This window comes from Muscardinus avellanarius (assembly GCF_963383645.1).
Source record: "Muscardinus avellanarius genome assembly, chromosome: 1".
Lineage (NCBI taxonomy): Eukaryota > Metazoa > Chordata > Mammalia > Rodentia > Gliridae > Muscardinus > Muscardinus avellanarius.
The window spans coordinates 162,224,907-162,245,417 of NC_137786.1; the positions used below are offsets into that span (position 1 = coordinate 162,224,907).

At 35.3% G+C, this 20,511-nt stretch overlaps 1 protein-coding gene across 2 annotated transcripts; it reads left to right on the forward strand.

Moving 5' to 3' along the window:
- Nucleotides 1-559: 559 nt before the first annotated feature.
- On the forward strand, nucleotides 560-18,928 carry CHORDC1 (cysteine and histidine rich domain containing 1; the record flags this gene model as incomplete). 2 transcript variants are annotated; one of them, XM_080712337.1, is made up of 11 exons in its annotated part: nucleotides 560-623; nucleotides 4,553-4,602; nucleotides 7,563-7,619; nucleotides 8,182-8,339; nucleotides 8,997-9,100; nucleotides 9,748-9,806; nucleotides 13,526-13,596; nucleotides 14,612-14,717; nucleotides 17,470-17,589; nucleotides 18,516-18,578; nucleotides 18,782-18,928. In XM_080712337.1, 11 exons carry the CDS (start codon nucleotides 560-562, stop codon nucleotides 18,926-18,928), a joined length of 999 nt encoding a protein of 332 aa, XP_080568463.1. The 2 variants fall into 2 exon arrangements, with proteins under 2 accessions (XP_080568463.1, XP_080568464.1); XM_080712338.1 differs by lacking the exon at nucleotides 7,563-7,619.
- Between the last annotated feature and the right edge of the window lie 1,583 nt (nucleotides 18,929-20,511).

Below are 20,511 nucleotides of genomic sequence, written 5' to 3' on the forward strand. Positions count from 1 at the left end.
ACAGACACCGTCACCTACACGGACAGACTCGTCCACCACTCCTCTCGTTTCGTATGCTCCACATTCTACGCAGGGGGTTGAAGATTGTGTAGGATTCTACACTTACGCTCCAGCTGTGTGATGACAGCCTCAAACGCAGGTTGCCAGGGCGCGCGTGTGATCGAAAGAGCGGACACTTTGTTTCACACACAGACACCGATGCCACGACAGGGCGGCGCCTAAATCTGAACGGACCGCACCAGCCCCCAAAGACCTTCGTTTTCCGCTGCGAGTGTTTCACCTACAGATGTCCGGGCTCGCTTTAGACCCCGGCCTCCACCCTCCGGAGTCCAACCTACCTCGGTGCCCGCAAGAGGCAAGGTTCCCGCGGCGGGCGCCGCCTCGCCTCCTCCCTATTGCGCCTGCGCGACCGGAAAATTCGCGAAGGTTCCTGAAGCGGAACGGCCGGCTTCCGGAAGCGCGCAGCCGCGGAGCCGACACGCCGCGCTGAAGCTGAAATCTCACCGTCTTGCGGTTCATTCCCGGCGTCTGGACCTGCCCGGGACGGTGGGGAAGGGAAATGGCTCTGCTGTGCTACAATCGGGGCTGCGGCCAGCGCTTCGACCCCGAGACCAATGCGGATGGTAAGAGGAGCGCGCCGGCCGGGCCCGCCATCCCCGCGCCGGCCGAGCCGGGCTCCCCCGGCCGCGCCGCTGATGTGGCCAGGGGTTTGCGCCGACACCCGGAGCCCCGGGCCCCGCAGCCTCTTGGGGGGAAGTTGAGGAGTGCTCCCGAGCGCGCCCTGCCGCTCTGAGCTCCGCAGCGGGGCCCGCTGTGATTTCTGGGGGTGGGGAGTACGGGGGGAGAGCAGCGGAAAGAAGGGTGGACACGAGTTAGGCCAGCATTTACGTTCTGCCTGATCTCAGGACAGCCTCCTTGACCCGCTGTGATAAATTGCACTTGAAAGAAGTGTTTCTAGTGAGAGAAATTATTCTTTTTTTTTGTAAATCCCGCAAAGTTTTGATACACCCCCCCCCCTCAGTGCACCATTTCATTCTCCTTTCCATCATGGCAGCATTTGCTGCGAATTCTTGCTGAGGCCTTAGTCTTCAGCGTAAAGTGACAGGTGAATGTTCCTTCCCTAAGGCACCTAGGTGTAGAGTTCAGGATGCGAAGTGAAAGTTAGTGACTCTATGAGGTGAACAGTGGAAATGACCCATGGATTTTCATTTTGATTCGTGAGCGCGATAAAAATAAGTTATTCCATGATTGTCATGGATAATGGCAATTCCTTAAACTCAGCTAGCATTTATTTTGTTTTTAAATATGCCAGGTGTTAGTTCAACACTTTATTATTGGATTTTGTTTTTGACAACAACCCTCTGAAACATGCAATAATAGACCCGTTTAATAGAGCGACTGAGTTCAGCATCATAGTAACATAGTTCAGCGTTGGGAACGAGATTAAAACATCCCTTTAAAAATCGTTTTCACCTCTGAGATGTTTGAAATATTAACATATGCACACTTGTAATCTTAGCATTTGGGAAGCTGAGACAGGAAGATCGCATGGCCCATTGCAACTCAGTGAGACCCTGTTTCAAAATAAAGAATAAAAAATAGGGCTGGGGTGTTACTCGGGGTAGAATGCCCTTGGGTGCCATCCCCAGTACCGAAAAAAACAAGAGAAATATTAACATAAATATATTAAGGAGAAAGTTGGGATATTTCAGTGGGTGACAAAATTGAGAAAAGAGGGATTTTAAAGCCATTTATGCTAGAGGTTTATGTAAATCAAAACATGGCATATACACATATTCTACCAGTGCTTTGTTGTATGGGATCAGTAACTAGGGAGTTATATTTCAGTCTACAGTTCAAGGTGAGATGCCACTATTTATTGAAAATCAGTGTGTCCATGTGTGAAATAATGCAGGGCATTAGAAAAATAGAGAAGAAAAAAATCCTACAGGAAAACCAAAGGGGATCCTCAAGGATTGGGTGGTCAACAGTACCCAGTGCAGTAGGAATTCCAGTTAAGATTGCTGAAAGTTTATAAAACCAACATAGACGACCATCAACAGATGAATGGATTACAAAATTGTGGAATATACACAACAGTGGAATTCTGTGTAACAGTAAAGAACAAAATTAAGTCATTTGCAGTCAGATAGTTGGACCTGGAGAACTTTATGTTAAGGGATAATTCAAGAGTCACCAGGCACAGAAAGTGAAGGGTCATATATATTTTTTCTCTTATGTGGAAGCTAGGGAGTAATGGAGATACAAGAGGGACATTAGACAATGGAGGAGAAACCCCACTGGAACAAGGGAGGTGGTCAGGGAAGGGTGGGCGGGGGGTATTATTGAAGGAAGCACTTCCATAAATATTATGTATATGTGTAAGAATATCAGTGCTAATCTGTGGGAATGGGATGGGGGAGCTCACCTGGTACATGTTTGTCTCTATCAGTATGAACTACATTATGATGTGAGACCATAGTGCACCAAAGTCTAGATCATTTTAGAGACTTAATATATTAAGTAACAGGGAGCATGAGTAGAAAGTAAAGAAAAGTGAAGAAAATAGAGATGAAGATTAAAAGGCATCTAATAGCAAATCTCTTACATGGAGCTGGAGCTAGACGATGGATCTGTGACAGATATTTAACCATCTCAATCTAGTCAGTCAGTATTCTGTTTCTTGGTGGTGTGGCATAATTGCCCTGCTTATTGAATATATCTCCTTATGATTTTTTTTTTCTAGAAACAAAAAGTGGACTCTGAAGGTGATGGGACATTTTAGTTTATATTACAAGTTATATAACTGTTCAAAAGAAACATAGTTGGTAACTGGGATTATTAAACACTCCAGAAATAGCACAGTTCTGCAAACAATGTTTTGTTTAATCTACATAGATGAGAAAACTGAAGCAGCTCCTAGTGATGCAGTAAGAATTTTAGCCAGGGTTAAGTCCAGTGTGAAAAGCCCTTGACACTTAACTACTTCTGTAACTTCTTCCTTAAAGCATTTTAATTTGAGCCTGATAAAGGCTACAGAACTTATTCATCTGCTTATATTACTTGCTTTTCAAAAGAGTGGTTTTCAAATTTTGTTTATGCTAGTTGTGTGGTTAAGATCTGAATCTCTCCTGCTACCATTTTGCCAAAACTGACCACTATTATGACTGCTTTATGCCACAGCCTGTACATTGTACAGTTTATGCCTCTGGCTGTATAACATAGTTGATTTTAGACAATACCGTATCTCTTCTCTATTTCTATTTTCCTCTCAACTTCCTGTCCTTTTGTGAATGAATTTCTACTTCCAACCTGCTCATGCAGTTCTTAATTCTACTACTAAAAGATCAATTCCTAACCCACAGAATACTGTTCCAGGAAAATACTTAATACTACATTAGCTAGGATAGTATCTGTAAAGCAGATAATTATAAAGGAAGTAGTAGTGGCTGTTAGTACAGGATAGGGAGATTTAATCATTTAGAGGCAACACCAGGAGTCAGAGGTTATATAGAATGGAAAGTTAAATAGGCTTTTAGGTTGAGTACGTTTGCCTTTTATTTGTGAGGGTTGGAGGTGACCTGTTTTCTCTAAGCTCTTGTTACTTCTAACCAAAGTTAAATGTGCCTGTGTTACCTGGATTTTTTAAAAAGATACTCTATGTTGCCTATTGTATTAACCTTATTTTCAAAAGAGAATTAAGATAAATGGTAAGGGAATGAGGAAGGAACATGTAGAATGATAATCAGTGACAACCCTGACAATAAACTGTAGAACTCAACAATTCTTTTTAATGAGGTTTGTATCTAATAGGAATTGACACCTATGTAAGAATGTGCAATTAGAAGTTATATATTATAATAGTTTTAAAAATATGAGTCCTATTCCTCCAAAATTCATTCTTTTTGTATGTGTGTGTGGTACTGGGAATGGAACACCAGGGGCTTTCTACCTCCAGGCTATACTCCCAGACCTATTTAATATTTCATTTGGAAACAGGGTCTCACTACGTGGCTGAAAGCCTCCCTAAATAGCTGAGGTTGGCTTTGAACCTGTGTAATCCTCCTGTCTCAGCCTCCCAAATACTGGGATTTCAACCGTGCGCCACCACACCTGGCTTCAAAATACATTCTTATGGAGTCTCTTGAGCAACCTTTATGGATCAGTGCACATAAGTACACTTAAGGTTGACTGCATTTTTATAAAAGAACTGAAATATGGTTAAAATTGTGGGGCATGAAGTTTTAGTTCTAAATGAATTTCACTACAAAGATTAGAGGAATATAAATATAACTTGTTATTCTTGAACTGTTTTGTGTTTTTCTCTAGCCATCACACTCTTCATTAAAATTTTAACTCTTACTATTTGAGTACAAGAGAGTTCGTGCTGTGCATCAAACACAAGCATTAGTAAATTTTTAAGGAACAATATTACTGAATTTGGGAAAAGGATGAAGCTTAATACTACAGGAAATAGTGATGTATACCTGTTTTTTGTTTGTTTGTTTGTTTTCATTTTAAAGAGTGAATTTTTTTTTCTATTTTTAACCAGATGCTTGCACATACCACCCAGGTGTTCCAGTCTTTCATGATGCATTAAAGGTAGGAACTAGTTACATTTTTGTTGTTTTCATTTGTATAGCAAATTCAGAAATTAATTTCTTTTCATTTTCTCATCTGTTTGTCAGCTTGTGCATTTTGCTTTTTTAATGACTATCATGGTATGATTTAAGCTTATACTCCATTAAAATAAAAAAATCATTTTTCCACTCAAAATCATTTTCCTGATAATTTCTTAGCTTTCTCATTTTGAAGGGAAAGTTATAATGATTCTCAGCCTTTCAGTTCATCGCTGTGGAAATAGCTCATAATTTTAGGAGTGATTGTTATAAACACTTGTGCCAATCCCAAGTGTCAAATATGTTTAGAGTATGTTACTGAAAAGAGATATTGCAGTTCTTAACCTGTATTTTCCTTATGTTCTGGGGAATTAGAGAAATAAAGGGATGCCTTTTGATGATGACTTTTTTTTAAAAAACTCATGATAATATAATACATTTGAGACATTTCATTTGCATATATCAAAAGAAAATGTAGTTGAGGTGTCATGATTTTAGGTTCTATGATGTTCTCAAGAATATAAACAGTCTTAAATGTTTAATTATTTGAGTTTTCCAGTTATATTTTTTAGAATGAAGTTAGACTCTTGGGATTTAACTGATTAAATCATAAAGTTGTGTAGCATGTAACAAATTCATGTTAGTCTGCTTGGTTTTGAGTGAGAACAAAATATTAGACAATTTGAGATATGAATCATTACATCTTTATAGATTCTTTTTATAGAACTTTATAGTGCTAGAAACTGGTTCAATGGCAATAGCTATTTTTGGAATTTTCTCTCTTAGACTACCATTACTGTTCTTTATATTATTATGCCTTAATTTTCCTATACTATTCTCCTATCTCCTAACCATACAAATACTTTACTTCTCAGTCCTTAGCTTCCTATTTTCTCATTTAGTTCAAATGTGTCCTCAGTGTCACCTCTATACCAGTGGTTCTTACATCATATCTCTATTTATGTGTCTCAATGGCAACATCAAAACAGTTTCTAGAGTGTTTTTGTTACTCGTAGTTCGCCTGTTTATAATTACTTCTATACTATAAACTTTTTTTATTAGGTTTTTCAAGACTATTGGATTTCATAACCCAGTAGATTTCAGACAAAATATGTACATCAAAATAGTCACTAGTTTTTTATTTGACCAAGTAAGACATTAAACTTGTCTTAACAAAAGAAGGAGCATTTTAATATTACACGGGTAATATTCAGAGAAAAGGACAACCCTCAGGAAAAGAAAGTTACCAACTTTTTACTGACATTGACATGCTTGTATATAAATATTTCTTTTTTGGGGGGGGTACTGGGGATGGAACTCTTCTACCTCCAGGCTACACTCCCAGACCTATTTTTATATTTTTTTTATTTGGAAACAGGGTCTGTTAAGCCAGCGTGGCTGGCTTTGAACCTGCGCGATCCTCCTGTCTCCCCCCCCCCCTGCCAAGTATGAGAATTACAAGTGTGTGCCACCATGCCCAGCTTGTGTCATTTTTTACATGTGTATATCCTAGTATCTGACAATTCTTTATGTATGTATGATTAAGAGAATAAAGCTCTCTCTTTTACTGAGTAACTTTTTTGATGACTGTTGTCAATACTAGTTGAACTCTAAATTAAGGTACAGGTATTTGGTTTTCTACATCTCAGTTCAGAGTAAAAGAATTAAATTTCAAGAATAAAGGAAGCTCATTGTAGTGGTGAACGCTTATAACCAAGTACTTGGTAAACTGAGACAAGAGGATTGCAGTTTTATGTTCATTAATTGATTGATTGATTGATTTTTGGTGGCACTGGGAATTGAACTCAGGGGCAGTCCACCTCCAAGCTACAACTCCAGCCCTATTTTATTTTTATTTGGAAACAAGGTCTCACTAGGTTGATGAGAATCTCAATACTTGCTGAGACTGTCCTCAACTATGATCTCCTGTCTCAGTTTCCCAAGTACTGGGATTATAGATATTCACCACCACTTCTGGCTGGAGTTGCAGTTTTAAAGCCAGTCTCAGCAACTTAGTGAGATCCTTTATCTAAATAAAAAAATAAAATAGGACCAGGGGTTTAGCCTGGAGGTAGAATGACTCTGGATTTCATCCCCCATACCATACCCCTAATTAATTAATTAATTAATTAAAGGAAATTTTGAACCATAAGCTATTTAATTTTTAAAGGAAATCTAAATGTTTATATTGTGCAGAAAATCACCACCAAATTCTTTTTGCAGTATAACCAGAAATAGGCCCAGGTGGATATATATAGTTGGCCCGTAATCTAATTTAGGACCTCCCATGGCTCAAGAGTGCTGTTTCTGTTTCCTTGATGTTTTTAGCATGCTGGATTTAGAGGTAAAATTTGTAGTCTAGTTTTTATATTTTCATACTTTTGGGTAAAAGGATCATTTTACCTTCCAAGATTTAACAAGTAGGTTGCTAAATTAAATAATCTACTATGGTGTTCTAAAATAAGAGTAGTTATTGTTAGACAACAATGAGTTTTGTTTATTTCTACATTTTTATAATTGTTCCTGGGTTTTTTAGTGCGTGCATGCGTGTGTGTGTGTGTGTGTGTGTGTGTGTGTGTGTGTGTGTGTTGGAACTGGAAATTTGGAAATTGAACCCCGGGGGTATCCTACCTCTGGGCTTTTTGGAACAAGATTTCACTAAGTTATATATGCTGTATTTGAACCTGATCAGATACTTCTGTCTCAACCTCTCACGTACTGGCATTATAGGCACGTGTTATTCTGCCTGGCTTAGGCAGTTTTACGTTTTAAGTTTTGTTGTTTTTTATCAAAAACTGGAAATTATTTCATGTGATTAGGATAACCAGTTACAGCACTTTAAAACCCTAAAATCTAATTAAAGGAGATAAATACAGAAATATTTCAGTGGGTTGGGTTCCCAAAGAAATATAGTTTTCATGCTTTTTTTTTGTATCTTCATAGGGTTGGTCTTGCTGTAAGAGAAGGACAACTGATTTTTCTGATTTCTTAAGCATTGTAGTAAGTACTAATTTTTTTTCTAGATTATCTCCCTTAAAATAGTATCATAGGAAGCTCTAGATTTTAAAGGTGGTTAGGATTTTAAAATATTAATTATTCTTTGGTCATTGTAAGTTCTTATTGTTAAGTCTCAAAAGAACATTAAGAAAAAGTGATAGGCAACAAACAACTTAAAACATTTTTAGTTAGGAGCAGTTAACTTTTATCAGATTTAAGACATCATTAGTATACCATTATTTTATATACCACTAAGAAAACTAAGTGCCATTGTCTCATTTTTACAGATGAAGAAAACAGATTTTATGTGATTATCTTGCTCAAGGTCATAGCTACTAAGATAGAGAATGGGGGTTCAAATTGAGGTTTTCATGAGTAAAAGACTTGTACATAAATAATTTTTAAAGGCTTTTTTTAAAAAAAGTTTTATTTAGAGCTAAAACCTTTACATATATAGCAAGTTTGGAATCCTATTTTTGGTTCCTTAAGATAATTCAATATAATAAAAGTATTTCTGTCCTGGCAAATAATTGAATAACTCTTAATGAATACCTTTGACCAACAGGGCTGTACAAAAGGTAGGCATAATAGTGAGAAGCCACCTGAGCCAGTCAAACCCGAAGTCAAGACTACGGAGAAGAAAGAACTATCTGAATTGAAGCCCAAATTTCAGGAGCACATCATTCAAGCCCCTAAACCAGTAGAAGCAATAAAAAGGCCAAGGTACATTGTAGAGTTGCAGTTAGTGTCCACATAAACTCTTTGTACTAGAAGTGATTATGAATTTACTTAATACATATTTATTGCCTGTTAATTATGTGCACAGCATTTTGCTTAGGCTTGGAATGGAAAGGTACCTTACTGTCCTTTCCTCAGAGTTACTTATCTTGACAACTCCTATTCCTGGTCTTCATTTCCTTCCCATTGGCCCTACTGGTTAATTAAATAGGTTGGCAATAGCATAATTATTTGAGACCTAATACTTTAAAAATGTTTTCTGCTGGGCATGGTGGCGTGCACTTGTAATCCCTGCACTTGGGAGGTGGAGACAGGAGGATCACACAGGTTCAAAGCCAGCTGTGCTGGCTTAAGAGACCCTGTTTCCAAATAAAAAATAAATTAAAAATAGGTCTGGGAGTGTAACCCAAAGGTAGAAGGGTTTCCAGGAACCCCAGTACCACCAAAAATAAAAAATAAAAATAAATTTTAAAAAATTGTTTTCCATTAAGAGATTAAATTGTAGATAATATTATTTGTAAAATGCTTTTCATAAGGAATAACTGGATTCACAAGGAACTTATAAAGGTTTTAAATCTATTAATTTTGATTGTATTAATTATAGTAACTAATTAATGGTAATAAGGTTTCAAAATTCTTCAGCCCGGATGAACCAATGACAAATTTGGAATTAAAAATATCTGCCTCCCTAAAACAAGCACTTGATAAACTTAAGCTGTCATCAGGGACTGAAGATGACAAGAAAGGTAAGGTTTTATTTTGTTGTGTTGTAATTTTTTCTATGCAGTTATTCATTCTAATGATATAGGAGTTTATCATGCTTAGGAGTATATAATGCATGGAAGAATGAAAAAATCAGTAACTACAAAAACATTTTCTAAACAGTAGCACAGAATAAAAGATGTGGTTCACCTCATTGTATTTTTTATTGAAAAAGAAAACTTCATTTCAGTTTTTTCTGTGGTTTATTATAATTTTTAACAGAGCTAAATTTGACAATTAAAAATGGTTTTGTGAATAATTTAAAATATATTTAATGTTCACCAAAATACAACTGATAGCATGAGACAAAAAAACCCTTTCATGATTTCTCTTTTACAAGGTTAAAATAGATACAACCAGGCATGGTGGTGCATACTTGTAACCCTAGTACTTGGAAGGCTAAGACAGAACAGGTTCTAGGCCGGTGTGCTATAAATCAGCAAGACCCTGTTTCAAAATAAAAGAAGGAAGGACGGGGGTTATGGCTCAGTGATAGAATACTGCTGGGTTGAGTATTACCACACATGCACACACATTAGAAAAAGATATTGGATGTTTTAATTTAAATTTTTTTTTTGTTTAAAAAGAAGATAGTAGTGAAATTTAATTTGCTTTTTCTTTTTCATTTCAGAAGAAGATAGTGATGAGATTAAGATTGGGACCTCATGTAAAAATGGAGGGTGTTCAAAGGTATATATTATAGATCTTGTGATGATATGAGATAAAATTTTAATTTTGAAGGAAGGGAATATAATTCATCCTCAATATAGCAAATAGTTGGTGTCTGTTATATGGTGAACCCTATGTTTAGGACTTGGAATACAGACATGTATAAAAGACAGTCTCAGAGGAGCATCATATCTAATAGAATCATGGGGTTCTAATTTAATTAATATTTACCAAGTGCTTGTTGTGCGCCAGACATGTTCAGGTGTTTGGAATAACAGTTGTAATGACAAAATCTCTTTGTGGAACTGACATTCTGGTAGGTCAGAGGAAAAACAAGTAGGTAATTAAATATTGTAAATTCAGGTAGAAATGAAGTAAATAGAACTAGTGTGATGCTCTGGGAGCTGTTAAGATTGTTAGTGAAGTTCTTTCTGACATGGTGACACTGAATCAGAATTTTGAATAATATAGAGGATACATTGTAAACCTGGAGGAAGAGTGCTATAGATAAGGCAGTACCAGTAGAGGCTTTAAAATTGGGCTGTTCATGAAATAACAAGGTTAGTGGAGGCTGGATAAGGTTGTAGAATTAGTGGGTAAAGCAATAGGCAAGATTTTAGAGGTATTAAGCCATGATAAGAAGTTTAGCCTTTATCCTAAAAATGAAGATTTTTTTTCCCTACTTTGTAAATATTACCTCTCTCCATCTCTCTTTTTCTCCATGGTACTTATTTGGCTTATTTTGCTACCATCCTGTCCCTACCCCCACTCATACAAGGTTTATAACAACAGAGCTCTGATAGTTCTTTGTCATGTCTTGAATGTTAGAACAGTGCCAAGCACAGAAAATACATATAAAATAAATAGTATGTATTGAAAGTATTTACAGGTATTGCTAATGGGTTGGATGTGAAAGGAACTGTGTCTGGAACGTTTTCTTGGTTGATGGTGTTGTTAAATAATCACCTTGCTTATTAAAGGAAAGACATAGAAGTATAATCATGTGTATATGAAATAGAAGTAGTGGTTGAAAAGGAATAATAGTTCTTGGGGTAATAAAGGCAGCACAAGTGGTAGAGTGATGGGAAAAGATCAAAGAGAGAGTACATGGTAAGTTTTTGAGAAAGGAACAGAGTTTGAAAAATGGAAAAAGATTCCCAATAGAAGTGATAGCAGTAGTATAAAGAAAACAGTAGTTAATAGAAATGGTATAAATTTGCTGGTGTGTAATTGGACTCAGCTCTAAGTAGTAGGCAAATTCTAACAATCCTTAGTACTGCTAGACCATATTTTAGATTATGGAAGCCATTAAAGGAATTTTTTATCTTTTCCAATAAAGTATAACATTAAAATTTGTTAAAATAAGCCAGGCGTGGTGGTGCACACTTGCAATCCTAGAACTTGGGAGGCTGAAACTGGAGGATAAGGGGGATAGCCTTAGGAACATGTGAGGCCCCTCTGTAACTTAATGTAACCCTGTTTCAAAATAAAACATAAAATAGGGCTAGGGGTGGAGCCTCAGAGGTAGAATACCCCTGCGTTCAATCCTTAGTACCACCGGGGGGGGGGGGGGGGGGGGAGGTAAACTGGACAAGAGTAAACTTACATCCAAGGGATTGTTACAGAGAACATCAGCATTGCACACCACTCATGATTCCTGTCATACATTTTCCCCTTCCCCAAAGGTAACTACATTTTTCTGAAAATATTACCAATTGTTTTAACTTATTGTGAATGGAATCATAGACCAGGTACACTTCTTCTTTTGTTTAATGTTTGTTAGATTGATCTTTATTATACATAGCCATAGTTTTTTTGTTTGTTTGTTTGTTTGTTTGCTTTTTTCATTGCTTTAAAGTATGCCAGTGTTTAGGTGTCACAACTTAGTGCTACTACAAACATTTTCTGTGTGACTTTTGGGTCATGTGCACATTTGCACATATGACTAGAAGTGAAATTGTATATATATCTTCTGCTTGAACAGATACTTCCATGCATGTAGTTGTCCAAAGTAGTTGTGTAACTTTACATTCCTATTAGAAGTATATGAGAAAGGTTTCACTTCCACACTTTGCTAACACTTTGTAGTATTAGCTTTATTTTTACTTGATCTTTATGAGGCATACTCACCTTTTTACTGTCCATGATAGCTTTGACAAATAGAGCTACTTTAATTTTGATAAAATACAGTTTTACATCTTTTATACATGCCTAGTGCTTTTTCTGTCTTAATTAAGAAATATTTGTTTACTTCAGGGTTGAGTATTTTTTCATGCAGAAGTACATTTAAATGTGCAAAGTACCTAGAATTGATTATTGTACAAGGTATGAGGTACATATAATTAAAAGACTTTAAACAAGAGTGATGGTAATTAGATGTTATAATAAGGTAGTAGGGAATAAGAATCAAGTTAATTAGTACAAAATTATTTAATTAGTAATTAAAATTACTAATTTTAATTTCTCTGTCTAAAATCTTCTAATTTGTGACTAGGGTTAGAAAATTAAACTGATACTTTCGAGTCACACTGACAAGATTTTATGATAGACTACATAGGTAGAGGCAAAAGAGAAACTGAAGAACACTTGTAGGATTTTGCTTTGTGAGACAGTGCATAGAGTGCTATCAAATAAGATGGGAAGAAAAGGTTTCAAGAGCAGTAGTGATAAATTCATAATCTAACAATGGAATTTATGTGCTTATGGAATATATGGAATATATTTAGGAGAAATATACACCTAATACATAATGATTTACAAAAACTAAACACCAAATTTTATTTTCTTTATACTTATAGGTAGTTAATGTAAATACAAAAGTAGAAAATATGCTACTGGCTGCATCCATGTTTTATTAACATAACTTTTTGTGAATTCATCTGTAGAGCCTTCACCTACAGCAGCAATTGGGGCCCGGATCTTCCAGACAAACCATGGATATATATATATAGGTCTGCAGCTCATTTTACCATTTGTTAGGGATAAGAAATCACCATCACTCTACAACTTCCAGAATTGATTTCCATATTAACTGACAATGCCCACACAAAGTTTACTATACACATAAATTATGTGTAACTTGATTTCTGTTGAAAATACTAATCCCTTGGTTTTAACTTATCTCTGTACATTTAAATAACTGATTATATTTGGATGGAACCTCAGAACCAAAAGACTGTAAAAACATCTTAATACAGATGATTGTCTACTTTTCTGTTTGCCTTTCTCACATAGACCTAAAATTTAACCATATCCAAAAGGGAATCATTTTTTGTATACTTTTATTTGTATCTTGTAATTATATGTCATAGTGAGATTCAAAGAGATACATAACTACATGTACAGTTTGCTTGGTGTATTTTCCTTCATATATGACTCCCCCACTCCCCCATCCTCCTTATCCATGTTGGTGAGATTGATAGTGATACCTTCATTTATGGAACTAATCTTATTTAAACTGTTCCCTCCTCAAACCTCATTTTTTCCTTCCCCACTTTCTTCTCCCACTACCCTTCCAGTATTCTGGTTTCTTTCTTCATTTCATTGAAGTTCAAAGGGAATCATATTTTATTCTTTAATGGAATGACCTGATCAGTGTTCTAGGTAACCATTGTTATTTCTTGAGTATTTTTCAGAAGGTCATAGAAATATGAAGTACTGTACTACAAATATATATAAGGAGTAATTGAAAGATAAGCAGCTAATTTTCTCTTTTTTTTTCTTTTTTTTTTCCCTCTTAGACATATCAGGGTCTACAGAGCCTAGAAGAAGTCTGTGTATATCATTCAGGAGTACCTATTTTCCATGAGGGGTAACTTATACATGACTAATTAAAATACTTTGTAGTAGAGGTTAGACAAGTTAAGCCTTTATATCTTTAAACATTATTTACCATGCAGTATTAAGAATTTTACATCCATTTCTGTTTAGTCTTTAAGCTGAAAATGTGGGTTTTGTCTTTTAACATTGAGAAAAAGTTATTAAGTAACCATTATGATTCAAACCTTATATGTTTTCATTATGCCTTATATTTTAGTATGGTGCTTTTCCTATCTAGGATAAATTTATTTTTTGTTTTGTTTGTTTATTTGAAGGCCTGTCCTATGTGTTCTAGGACACACAGAATTTTAGCTGTGGGCAATTAAGGCACCATTAACCAAGAAAACTCATACATTTTTCCAGTGCTTTCAGTTGAGAGCTTGTCTTCTATATTATGCTGTAGTTTATAGAAATACAGTACAGTATTACAAATTTTCCAACTTTTCTATATGTTTCAGAGCTTAGACCTGAAGGTTTAGCCTCTTGTGTCTGTAAAAGTGGGTTTCTCCCACGTCAAGATTGACCATTATAAGTTGAGTGTAAACATTAGTTTTTGTTTTATGTTCTTTTTACTATTTATTGAAATGTGAGAATTACAAATTTTTAGTCATGTCACTTTTGGGTAGTTTTATGAGGTCACTGGAGTGTGACCTATCAGTGAAAACCTAGTGAAATTTTTTTGTTTTTTAGTGTTGGTGAGTTGCTCCAAAATTACTATACTAAATGGAATTTTGGAGGGCTGGGGATGTGGCTCATTGGTAGAGCACTTGCTTAGCATGTGCAAGGCTGTGGGTTCCATGGCCAACACCAAGAAGAAAAAAAAATATTGTGGTTTTAGATTACTGGTCTCCCTGATATCTATATTTTTTTAACTGTTCAGTAACTTAAACACTAGTGAGAAAAGTTGCATGCTTAATAACTTTAAGAAATTATGCTCATCACTATATACTTCAAGATTTAATTGATTTCAAGATTATACCACTGAAATTTTTTTTTATAATTTAAAGGATGAAATATTGGAGCTGTTGTAGAAGGAAAACCTCTGATTTTAATACATTCTTAGCCCAAGAAGGCTGTACCACAGGAAAACACATGTGGACTAAAAAGGATGCTGTAAGTAATCTTTTCAAAATAACAACACTGAGCACCTAGTTGTAGTTATCTGAGTCATTTTTAAGAGATTTGAGATAATTATGCCTTTATACTTAGAAAGAAAAGTTCTTTCACATAGTTTAATATTTATATTCCACAAAATAAAAGTAACATTAATCAAGCTCTTAAAGGACCATATATTGTGTGGAATAGCCCTTATGTATGTTGTGTGGGTATAAGTTCAAGGCTTGTTAGCATTTTTTATTGTCTTAAAAATTCACTTTTTCTGCCGGGCGTGGTGGCGCACGCTTGTAATCCCCGCGCTTGGGAGGAAGAGACAGGAGGATTGCGCAGGTTCGAAGCCAGCCGCGCTGGTTTAAGAGACCCTGTTTACAAAAAAAAAAAAAATAGGTCTGGGAGTGTAGCCCAGATATAGAAGGGCTTCCAGGAACCCCAGTACCACCAAAAAAAAAAAAAAATCACTTTTTCTATTAATTTGATTTTGCCTTACATTTAGACCTGATTTTTTTCTGGCCACTTAAGACTTCAGCCATTTCCATATCCACAAACATTATATTTAGTGTGTTTTGTGTCCAAAGATGAGAAATGTAGACTTGTTTCAGTAGAATTCTTTTGAATTCCTTTGCTTACTGCAGTGAAATTTATCAAGAGAAAAAGCATGAATTCCTACTTCCCTGGACAGCTTCGTAAAATGAACTTGAAATATACACAAAATTCTCTCAATGCCCATAAAATTGTAAGAAGGAACACAGTTTATTGCTGAATAAGTTTAACTATTAGCTATTGTTAATTATTTACATTGTGCTTTGTAAATTAATCTTATGTGCTGTGTGAGATTAGCCCAATATAATGAGGCTTTTTAGTTCATAAAACTTGTGCCTTATAACTTAGAAAACAGTTGTATATAAATTTAGAAATGTATTTATCATTTGAATATTCTATAGTTGCCTTTAGTAACACATGATTGAATATTATACTCTTCAAACTTAAAATAATTGACTACTTAAATTTCCAGTACTCTGTGTGTGCACACGTGCACATATATGTGTGTATTATGCTAGGAATTGAACTCAGAGGCATTCTACCTTTGAGTTATGCTGCTAACCCTTTTTATCTTTACTTTTTTGTCTTCAGATGGTCTCACTAGGTTGCAGAGGCTCTAGCTGAGTTTCTGAGGCTGGTCTCAAACCTCTAGGTTTGTTTTTTTTTTTTTTTTTTTTTTTTCTCAGCCCCTCAGGTATTGAGATTACAGTTATATGCCACCACGCCTAGCTCCAGGAATTGTTATTAGAAGAAAGTGAGGCCTGTACATTTTCTCTAAGGTTCCAAAATGTAAGAGCTTTAATTTAAAAAATGTTTCTTTTCTATTACGTTAAAAAGCTCTTAGATTATAACCTTTAATGAAATTATATATTTTTATTAAGATTTAATTTTATTTCTGGTACCAAAGATTAAATTCAGACTCATTCTACCTCTGAGCTACATGCCAGACCTATTTTATTTTTAAGTCTCAGTGAATTACTGAGAATCTTAATTGCATTAAGTATCTAAGTTTAGGGGGAAAAAGGTGACATACATAATTTAAATTTACTACAAGTGTACCAAATTATAACTGAAGTGTCTTGGGTTCTTAAATTATGTGACAAAATTATTTTTCTTTAAGACAGGCATTATGGCGCACACTTTATAATCCCAGCTTTTGGGAGGCTTGCAGGTCAGAACAGCCTCAGCTACTTAGGCCTTCTGCTACTTAGTGAGACCTTGTTTCAAAATAAAGAATAAAAAAATAAGGCTGAGGGTGTAGCTTGGAGGTAGAATGCCCCAAATTCCATCCCCAGTACAGAAAAAAAAAAAATCTCCTTTATAAAACAAACACCATTTGCATCTTTTTTTTTTTTTTTTTTTTATGTTTTTGGTGGTACTGGGGTTCCTGGAAACCCTTCTACCTCCGGGCTACACTCCCAGACCTATTTTATTTAATTTTTTATTTGGAAACACTCTCTTAAGCCAGCAGGGCTGGCTTCGAATCTGCGCGATTCTCCTGTCTCCATCTCCCAAGCGCAGGGATTACATGCATGTGTCACCACACCCGGCTACAAATTCTTTTCACAGTAGAAAATAAATCTAAGGTCCCCTTTTCATGAGATTAAAATGTTGTCTGTTTTATTCCACTTAAGCAGAGGTCTGATTCTCATTTTAGTCTTTAAAGAATGTTTTTTGACAGTGCCTAGAAGATTATAGAATGTTAAAATTGAATAAAGTTTAGTAAGACTTCTTAAGTTGACTTTTTAAATGCATAAACTGGCATAGTGGTGCACACTTGTAATACTAGTACTTTGGAAGCTGAGACTGGAGCATCAAAGGTTTGAAGCCAACCTCAGCAACTTAGACTGTTTACAACTTAGAACCTATTTCCAAATAAAAAATAAAGGGCTAAGTACCTCAGAGGTAGAATGACCCCCTAGGTTTAATTCTCAGTATGATGGATGGATGGATGGATGGATGGATGGATGGATGGATGGATGGATGGAGTAAAATATTATAGTCCTAAAAGGAAAAAAAATGGAGGAATAAGTGATTTTCAAATTATAAAACTAATAAGTTTGTAATGTGTTTTACTTTTAAAATTTTTTGCCCTAAAAGCATTAACATTGTGCTTGGTAATTTTTCGATTATAAATGGGTCAAATTCTTCTTTTAAAGAAGTTAAATATATTGTGCTTTTTGAACTTATAAATGTTCTTTTATTACAGGGGAAAAAAGTAGTTCCATGTAGACATGACTGGCATCAGACTGGGGGTGAAGTCACCATTTCAGTTTATGCTAAAAATTCCCTTCCAGAACTTAGTCGAGTAGAAGCAAATAGTACACTGGTAAGTACACTATAGAGTAAAAATTGTCTTCTATATATTGTTTTCATGTTAGTGTATTATGAAATACTGTTCTTACCTTTCTCATTTGAAAAATAATTTTAAATTACTTTTGTGGAAACCTTTTTTTTTTTGCAGTACTGGGGATAGAACCCATTTCTACCTCTGAGCTACACCCAAAGCCCTATTTTTTATACTTTATTTTGAAACAGGGTCTCACGGAGTTGCAAAGGACTTAACTAAGTAACTGAAGCTGTCTGAGAACCCAGATTCTCCTGTCTCAGCCTCCCAAATGCTGGAATTACAAGTGTGTGTCACTCTGCCCAGCTCTGTGAAAACTATTTTAAATCTAATAGTTTTTTTCTGTTAACCATTCTAGATATGTAGTAGCTTATAAGAATTTTTAGATTATATGCTATTAAATTCTTAGTATTTAACTTCAAGTCAATTTGTTTTCTTTTAATGTTTAATGGTTTTCTTAAATGAAAGAGAGCTGGGCTTGGTGACACATACTTGTAATCCCAGTACTTGGTAGGCTGAGGCAGGAGGATCACAGTTTGGAAGTCAGTCTCAGTAACTTAGGTTCTCAGCAACTTATCAAGACCCTGTTTCCAAATAAAAAAATTAAAAATTAGGGCTGGGGTATACCTCTGAGGTAGACTGTCCCTGAGTTCAATCCCCAGCACCGAAAGGAAAGAAAAAAAAACCAGTATTAGCAGTTTCCTAAAATAATTTATATCATTGTCTTATTTTTATAAGCTATTTGGGTATTATAAACTCTTGTTGTGAATTGGATCAATTAATCAACTTTTGGGTATGTAATGTAGTGGTAAAGCACAAGCTTTAGCATCTGCAAAGCCCCGGATTTAGTACCCAGCACCAAGGAAAAGTTAATCAAGACTCTTATCTTTTTTTTTTTTTTTTTTTAGTTAAATGTACATATCGTATTTGAAGGAGAAAAGGAATTTCATCAAAATGTGAAATTATGGGGTGTAAGTACTACAAGTCTATCAAAAAACAGTAGCTTTGTAAATACTGACTTGAAAGAACTATATCTTATCAAAAATGTAAATACAGGTATAAACATAACCTTTGAGGCCTGGGATTGGGATTTTTAGCATTAACAAAACTGGTATTTTCCTCTGAAACTAATAAAACCACCCATGTTTACTTTATTCTCCTTAATATGTTATAGGTGATTGATGTAAAGCGAAGCTATGTAACTATGACTGCAACAAAGATTGAGATCACCATGAGAAAAGCTGAACCTATGCAGTGGGCAAGCCTTGAGCTGCCTGCAACCAAAAAGCAAGAAAAGCAAAAAGAAGATAATACAGATTGAGGGGAGGAGGAGGATAAAGAAGCTATTGCTATTTCAGAATTCTCCATGTGTGATGAAATGATGGCTTGCTGCTGAAATTTTTTCTTTTTTGTAGTTCTTGTTGAATCTGGCATTTCAGAGTCAATGCTAGGTTTTTGTTTATTAAAAAAAAAGCCAAAGTCAAATTTATCTTTTTGTGCCTCCCATCCTGTTAAGTTTCATAAGATTGATAATTAATTTGTCCTTGCTGGTAGAACCATATTATGTCCCTTACTTGAAGATGGAAAAAAGTTCATAAATATAGTTGCAGTATTTCTTAGTATATTATGTTAAGCAAAGAAATACGGGACATTTTTTATACTTCACTTACCCCAGAATTAGTAAAGCAAAAAGAGATGTCAAATTTTTGAATCTGTTTTTATGGTCTTTTGTTCCTATAATACTTGAAAATCTTTAAAGAGATGAAGCTCTACATTGTTTTTTTCCATGTGAGAAGGTTCCTTCCAGGAGGGTCAATTCTGAGGTAGTACAGTAGGTGAAGCGAAATATATATATTGAATAAAAAATTAGAATTGTTTACAGTTAATTTAAAATTTTGCATCAAGACCTATGTTACTTGCAGAGCAGTTTGATTTAGGAGCATAGGAAATAAAATTAAGACTAGCAGTATGAATTTGGCTAAAATTCACCATTTTTTTAAAACTAAGCAATAATGTTAATCTGATTGTTTAAAGGTCTGGTGTTATGTATGGTGTTATGACTAACTTGTAACTGATATAGTCTAAGCTCTTTCAAAACCTTTAATTAGTTACCTGTAAAAAGAAATATATATATCTGTTCTACCTAATGGAAAACTGTATCTATAAAATGTTAACAAAGATTTGGGGAAATACATTAGGATATGGAAAAACTAAGTATATAAACTTTGCTTCATGACAACTCTTACATGTTAAATAAAACAGCTTAATTCTTTTGGAGCTTCTTTTTTTTTTTTTTTTGTGGGTCTGGGGATGGAACCCAGGGGTATTTGATCTCTGAGCTACACCCCCTGCCCTATTTTTTATTCTTTATTTTGAAACCGGGTCTCACTGAGTTGCAGAGGGCCTCACTGAGTAGCTAAGGCTGTCCATGAATCGCAATCCTCCTGTCTCAGCCTCCCAAATGCTGGGATTACAAGCATGCGCCACCACGCCTGGCTGAGTTTCTTTCTAAGGTTTTTGTGTGGAGCTTAACAACTTTAGTAACAAGGTGTTAACTATATATTGTACTTTGTTAAATATAGGTGTAATATGCTCCAAATGTTGATTCATATTGGACCCATTAGCAGATCATTATTTTGTGGTAATGCAGAGTACAAGAAAAAAATTTAAGTAATGTTATGAAATTGAAGATCTTACAAAACTTAATAAATTTAGTTAATCAGACTTACAGAGTAAGATGAAAGGTTTATTTCCCAAACCCCTTGAGTATCTGAGTATCTTCTTGATAGTAATAGTTTTTTTTTTTTTTTTTTTTTTTTTTTTTTTGGTGGTACTGGGGGTGGAACCCAGAGGCTTTCTACCTCCAGTCTATACTCCCAGACCTATTTTATATTTTATTTGGAA